This window comes from Parus major, chromosome 1 (genome assembly GCF_001522545.3).
Source record: "Parus major isolate Abel chromosome 1, Parus_major1.1, whole genome shotgun sequence".
In the NCBI taxonomy this organism is placed as follows: domain Eukaryota; kingdom Metazoa; phylum Chordata; class Aves; order Passeriformes; family Paridae; genus Parus; species Parus major.
The window spans coordinates 68,385,840-68,392,236 of NC_031768.1; the positions used below are offsets into that span (position 1 = coordinate 68,385,840).

The following is a 6,397-nucleotide window of genomic DNA, read 5'->3' on the forward strand; positions in this document are numbered from 1 at the left end:
TGCCAGGGATTCACTGATGGAGCCCTAGACACTGAAGAGGGCTGTTTCGGGGTTGATCAGGGTGGTAGCGCGTTTTATTACAATATATCCAGAGTTTTGTCGTTTTAATGGCCCCTTTCTCTGTTTATGGCATCATCAAATTCACATCTGCATAGATCGGCTCTGTCGGTGCTTATCGGGAGAGGCGATTACATTGAAGGGACATAGCATTTCCTTTCCAGAGTGACATTTCAGTCTCCTGCTTAGACAGCGCTGGGAGCTCCAAGCCCCGCTCCCCTCTCCTCGTTACCCCACCGCCGGGGCGCGGGGAAAGTGTCACGGTGGGAATAGCCAACAGAGAGAGAAATTCCCTCCAGAGCAAGCGTCTGGCAGGCTTCTCTGCATCCCTGCTGTTGTGCTGGTGTTATGGTAGGGTTGCAACCGCGGCCACCTGCGACAGCCTGCGAACAAGTGACGGTGTAGGCACAAGCGTTCGCGGCTATGTGCGGGGTGGGGACACCCCGTTCCTCGCATCAGGAACATCCACAGGGACTCCGAGGGGTCCGTCTGTGGCGTCTTCCCAAGGAGAGATGCTGCATCCTTTCCTACTTGAGCGTCCTGGTCTCCCGGGGCCACTGACACTGGATCCCTTGGGTCGTTTTGAGAGAGGTCACTGAATCACCCACGCTGGCGTGGCTCCGTGTCAACCCCACGCTCAGCGGGAAAGGGACGATAGAATGTGGGGAAGGAGAGGGAGATTTTCAGAGAATGGACTCGGGATATCTGCCTTTACTCGGCAGATATTTACAGAGAATTTACTCGGATATCTGAAATCCGCCCTCAGCTGCAGGACGCCCCGTCTCAGTGACACTCCTCGGTGTGCAGAGCAATCACCCACGTGGAAGGAAAAACACCCTTGGGACACGAGCACGTGGATCTCCGTATGTAACACCCGGGACAGGAAGGTCCGGGACAGCACGGGGCCCGTCCGGGGAGCCCCGGCAGGACCGAGCCGCAGCCGCCCCACGGGACAGGGAAAGCCGGTGAGAACGGCTGAGACGGTGCTGCGCTTCACCGGCGAAAAGTCCTGGGAAAACGGGGGGACGTTCCCGTCCCCATCCATTTTTTTTCTCGGCGGGTGAAAGGTTTCCTCGCTGTGTCATGGGAAAAGATGCGAATATGCAAACGTCGTCTCGCATTGTCCCCGCTCAGGGTGAAAAGTTAAAGCATAAAAGCGGCGGGGGAAAGCTGAGAGGGGGTCGCCTCTTCAAAGGGGACTGACCGGGCTAGGGGAGCCGGCTGCCGCTTGCCTGGGAGCCGCCCTTCCAGAGCCAGCATTTCCAGAGGGTTTCCAAGGAGTTGGGGAGGGAAGAAGTGAGTGTGCCTGGAGGAACAAGCCGTCGGGTTCCCCGCGGGCTCGGCCGCGCTCCAGCGAGGGAACCGCCCAGTGAGGTGACAGACTCCCTCCTCGAGGAGAACCATCCCCTGCCTCGGTCACAAGGCCCCCCCCGGGCGACAGGATTATCCAGCCTCGCTCCAGCGGTGGGTCTGAACGCGAGGTGTTTTAGACGATGGTACCCCCTGTCCTCGTCCTTTCCCGGACCTGCTGGGCGCGCCCGACCTCGAAGCACTGCAGGAGCAGAAGGAGGAAGGACACAGCGCCCTTGGAGAGGGGGGATTTCTCCTCTTACCCCGCCTTCATCGCCCATGACCGAGCGGGAGCGGGAGGGAAGCGTTTTACAAAAAAGCAGTAGGCCGTCGTGATGGGGTTTGTTGCTCAAAACAACCAAGACAAAATGACTTTGTGGATTTTTAATCAAAATTCCCTCCTCTTCCGCCCCTTCCCCCACCACCCCCAATCCCAAAGCACAGAGAAGAGCTGGCTAAAGTGCTGCCTACAGATCGGTCGTGATACACGGCTCCCATATTCCCACCCTCGCCCTTAGATCTCCCTCTCTGTCTTTTGCAAGTCTCTTGATTTCATCCTTTGAACCTGTGATTGGAGGTTAAAGTGCACCAGGTTGCAATGGAAGGAGGAAGCTCTTAAACAATAAAGGCTTGAATATTTAGCTGTGATCAGGTCGCTGCCCTCTCCTTATCTTTTTAAATGCAAATCGTCTTTTAGGGGTAGTAGCTATATACCCAGCGCCTCTCCACGTCACCTGCCTTTGGTGTGTCTGGGCCATTACTAATACAGCCTTGTAAACAATCGTTAATCATGTAAGGACTGCCGGCCATTGGATTCGGACCGGGAGCGCGGAGGAGCGCGGAGCGCAGCGCGGGGCCGCGGCCCCTCCGCCTGCCCCCTCCCCGCCCCGGGCAGCCCGGCCCCAGGCAGCAGCAGGCGCGCCGCGGCGAGAACCCCGAGCAGCATGTGGAGAGCCGCCGCCGGGGCTCCGCCAGCATGTACGTGAGCTACCTCCTGGAGAAGGACGGGCCCATGTACCCCGGCCCGGTGCGGCACTCGGGGGGGCTTAACCTGGCGGCGCAGAACTTCGTTGGTGCCCCGCAGTACGCGGACTACGGAGGCTACCATGTGAACCTCGACGGCGCCCAGTCCCCCGGGCCGGCCTGGCCCGCGCCCTACGCCGCCCCGCTCCGCGACGACTGGGGCACCTATGGCCAAGGGGCGCCGCCGGCCGCCGGCGCCGTCCACGGCCTCAACGGGGGCTCCCCCGCCGCCCCCATGGCCTACAGCCCCGCCGACTACCACCACCACCACCACCACCCGCACGCCCACCACCACGCCGGCCCCGCGCCCCACTGCTCCGCCGGGGTCATGCAGCCCCTCAACGCCGCCAGCGCCGCCGCCAGCGCCGCCCCCGAGCCGCTCTCCCCCGGTGGGCAGCGCCGCGGCCTCTGCGAGTGGATGAGGAAGCCGGCGCAGCCCCCGCTCAGCAGCCAGGGTAAGTGCGGGCCGGGGCCAGGCGGGCGGGGATTGCCCTGCCGACGAGTCCCCCGGCTCCCCGTACGCCGGGCAGAACCTTTATTCGTGGAGAGGTCCCCGGAGCAAACCCGCCCGAGGATCGGTCCTCGGGACAGCAGGACTGCCGCGCTCTGCCCGCAGCTCGTCCGCGCCGCCGAGTGCCGGGCCGGAGCGCCGCCGGGTGCCGGGCCCGGGGGCTCAGTGGCCCGGCGTGAGCTCCAGCGGAGCAGGGTGGAACGGCCAGGATCCCGAGGAAACGCTCCCTCTTCCTCCCCCTGCTCCGCTCTCCTGCTTATAGCCACTTAGAAGATTTTTATAACCAATTATAGTCATATAAATCATCGGCCGGTGTCGCTCCGCATTTGTTTCTGAGTCACTGGGCGCCTGCCCTTTATTAAGGTCTCCGTGCGGCCAGGCCTCCCGAGCGACAGCGGCGGCCACTTGGCAGCCCGATCCCTGCGGGCCGTGCCGTGCCCCCGGCCGGGCCGGGCCGGGCCGGGCCGTGCGAGGGCGTGCCCTCCCGGGTCAGGCTGCAGCCGGCGCCGCGCTCCCTTGTCATGTTAATACCCCCGCAGACCCTCTTTCATTCCCACCGTGCATCTGCCAGGGGACGTGCGTGTCCTGCGCTTTGATATACGCCTTCCACGGCTACTATCTCCTCTTTTCCCTTTTTTATTTCCTTTTATTTTCTTTCTCTTTTCTTTTTTTTTTTTTTTTATTTTTTTATTTTTTTTTATTTTTTAAATATTTATATGTACTGGCCAAGAAAAAAAGGATGGCCACTTTCGAAGTAAATAAGGACTTACGGCGTTCCCCTCTCATCCCGTGCCTTGCGTGGCTGACGGCAGGGCCGGCGGGGCCGGCGGGGGAACCCAGGTCGGAGAGGGAGTCCCGGCTGCGCCTGTGGCCGCCGCGCCCCGGGGGAAGAGCCTCGGTGCCCCGGTGCCGACCGCTGCCACAGCCACGTCCCGGGCGCCGGTGGCGGTGGAACTCTTACAGGCCCACCGCGCTTCCCACAGCAGCCCGTGGTGTTCCCACAGTTTGGGCTTGTGCGGCGGTGGCCGGTCCCTTGTCTCCATTCAAATTCTGCCTTTGGAGCCAGTGTTTATGTTAATGTGCAGAGCTGGGGGGATGAAAGCGCCTGCCGCCATTTGTTCAGTAGTGGTAATTCAAACAGAATGTGGCTGTCATTAAGGCTTTGAGAAGGGTTTTTCTTTGATAAGATCTCCTTGTCCTGCATTGTTTGGGACTGTGTTCCCTATTCACTGGCTCTGGGGAGTTTTCTCTGATCAGGCTTGTATCTTTACAGGGTGCTTTTGTTGTGGTTTGCAGAGAGTTTACCTGAACAAAGTCAGCCTACTAGCCATTAAGCACCTTGGGGCAGAGACTCCCCGCCTCGGCTCCCTGGGGAACGGGAGGGCCGGGGTCACAACCAGTTAAACAAGAAACCCTCGGGAAAAGGAGATCAGCGGCTGCGGCGATGCACTCTCACCGGCTGCTAGCTGGCATTCGCCCTCGGATTCCATCGGGTTTTCGGTGTTTGGCTCGGTTTGGGGTTTTTTGTTTGTTGGTTCGGGTTGGGTTGCGTTTTTTTGATCTCTGAAGTTCCACGTCACACTTCCAGGCTTCCCGAGAAATCCCTTTAGCCCCCATGCCGTAGCAGAAAAGGGGGAGCTGGGCAGCTTCACGAGTGGTTCCCGGATGCCGCTCCCCATTCTCCACCCTTAGCTCGCTGTTCAGAAACGAAATCACTGTGCCATGAATGGGCCTTTTCTTTCTTTCTTTCCTTTTCCCTCTTTCCCTATAAAATGTTTGTTGTCGCTAGGGAAGGAGAAACAAAACCAAAAGCCAACAATAAAGGTGTCCCCGTGCAAGGCAGGGGTGTGCGGTGGGGCCAGGGCTGGGAGCCTGCGCCCGCCGGCGTGCCTGGCATTGATGTCCCATGTCCCCAAGGAACTGAGGAACGTCTCCTCCTCTGCTGCTCAGCAGAGCCCAGGGCAGGGGGAGGCGAGCAGCAATCCCGGGAGGGGGGGGATAGGATCGCTCCTGATCGCTCTGCACCGCAGAGAGGACTGCTGAGCTCTGCCCTTTGGCTTTGACTTTCTCAACTCTGGCTTTGTGCTCCGCAGTTAAAACCAGGACGAAAGACAAGTACCGCGTCGTGTACACCGACCACCAGCGGCTCGAGCTGGAGAAGGAGTTTCACTACAGCCGCTATATCACCATCAGGAGAAAAGCGGAGCTGGCCTCCAACCTGGGGCTGTCAGAGAGGCAGGTCTGTCCCGAGAGCGATGCGCGGGGGCAGGGACGTGCGGGACAGGGGCGGAACGCGTGGGGTTGGGATGCGCTCTCGGTGACACCCCGTGAGAGTGGGATACATCCCCGGCCGACTGTCCCCCCTCATTCCCGTGTCCGCCTCCCGGCAGGTGAAAATCTGGTTCCAGAACAGGCGGGCGAAGGAGAGGAAGATCAACAAGAAGAAGCTGCAGCAGGCGCAGCCCGGCGGCGCGGAGCCCCTCAGCCCCAGCGCCTCCTTGCAGGCTCCGGCGGCGGGGGCGGGCGGAGCCGGGCTGGGCCCCGCGGGCCCGCAGTGACAGCGGCCGGGGACAGCGGCGCAGGGACTGCGGGAGGACGCGGCGGAGCGGGCCGGGCCGGGGGGCACGGCGGGAGCGGCCCCCCCGATGCACTACACCGCCCCGCGGGGCCGGCCGTGTGTACAGGTGTACAGTGTATGTGTCTCGTCGTCCGGGGAAAGCGTGTGCACCGCTTTATTAATATTATTATTATTATTGTGTTCGGGTGCATTTTTTTACCCTGGAATTTGTTGGAAAAAGTGGGGGCGCTGCCTGCCAGTCAACCCCCGGTATATCTCAGGGATCGGTCCAAAAGACCTTTGCAATGTTGTTGGGCTAATGATGAATTTTAGCAGGAAAAAAAAAAAAATTAAAGCACATGGTTTTTTATTTTATATTTTATTTCATTTTCTTCTTGCAACCATGAATATGCAAAATGTTCATTCTGCCCCGAGGGTCAGAGCAGACAAGATAAGACACTGTTTAAACGTTCAGAAGTGAATTGCCTAATGTTAGACACTTGTAAAAGAGCCCATAAATCCAGTGCTGATAGTCATCCATCCAGATTTATTAGCTGCAGTGCAGAGAAATTGAAAGAATTTAGTCTCTTCTGAAAAAGGTGTCCTGTCACGCCGAAGTGAGGAGCCTTGTTTACACGTGCAATGTCCCTTTGGTTAAACTACACACTGTTTCTCACATCCTTGAAATTTCTGTCTTGTTGTGGGGGGCTCTTTCAGTTGATTTTCCAAAGTTCCCTTGATTTTATCAGCATTGTGTGGGCTTCATCACAGCTCCATCAGACACAGAAATCCTCAAAGAGCCCTGAGAGGCCAAAAGACTCACTTAAGCAAAGATGGAAACAAGGAAAGTCCAGCTGATTTGGCCAAATCATCCTGGCTGTTTGCCACTTTCCACTCAG

At 58.9% G+C, this 6,397-nt stretch overlaps 1 protein-coding gene across 1 annotated transcript; it reads left to right on the forward strand.

Annotated features, from left to right (window-relative positions):
* The first annotated feature begins 2,058 nt into the window (after positions 1–2,058).
* CDX2 (caudal type homeobox 2) lies at positions 2,059–5,873 on the forward strand. Its single transcript, XM_015617594.1, has 3 exons — positions 2,059–2,885; positions 5,035–5,180; positions 5,332–5,873. The coding sequence occupies exons 1-3, from the start codon at positions 2,384–2,386 to the stop codon at positions 5,497–5,499; spliced, it is 816 nt and encodes a 271-aa protein (XP_015473080.1). The 5' UTR covers positions 2,059–2,383; the 3' UTR covers positions 5,500–5,873.
* The last annotated feature ends 524 nt before the right edge of the window (positions 5,874–6,397 follow it).

Excerpts from the sequence above, each read along its gene's own strand:
- CDX2 (XM_015617594.1), top strand. The coding sequence starts at position 2,384 with ATGTACGTGAGCTACCTCCTGGAGAAGGACGGGCCCATGTACCCCGGC. Across the intron at positions 2,886-5,034 it reads GCCCCCGCTCAGCAGCCAGG|TTAAAACCAGGACGAAAGAC; the intron begins GTAAGTGCGGGC and ends TGTGCTCCGCAG. Across the intron at positions 5,181-5,331 it reads TGGGGCTGTCAGAGAGGCAG|GTGAAAATCTGGTTCCAGAA; the intron begins GTCTGTCCCGAG and ends GCCTCCCGGCAG.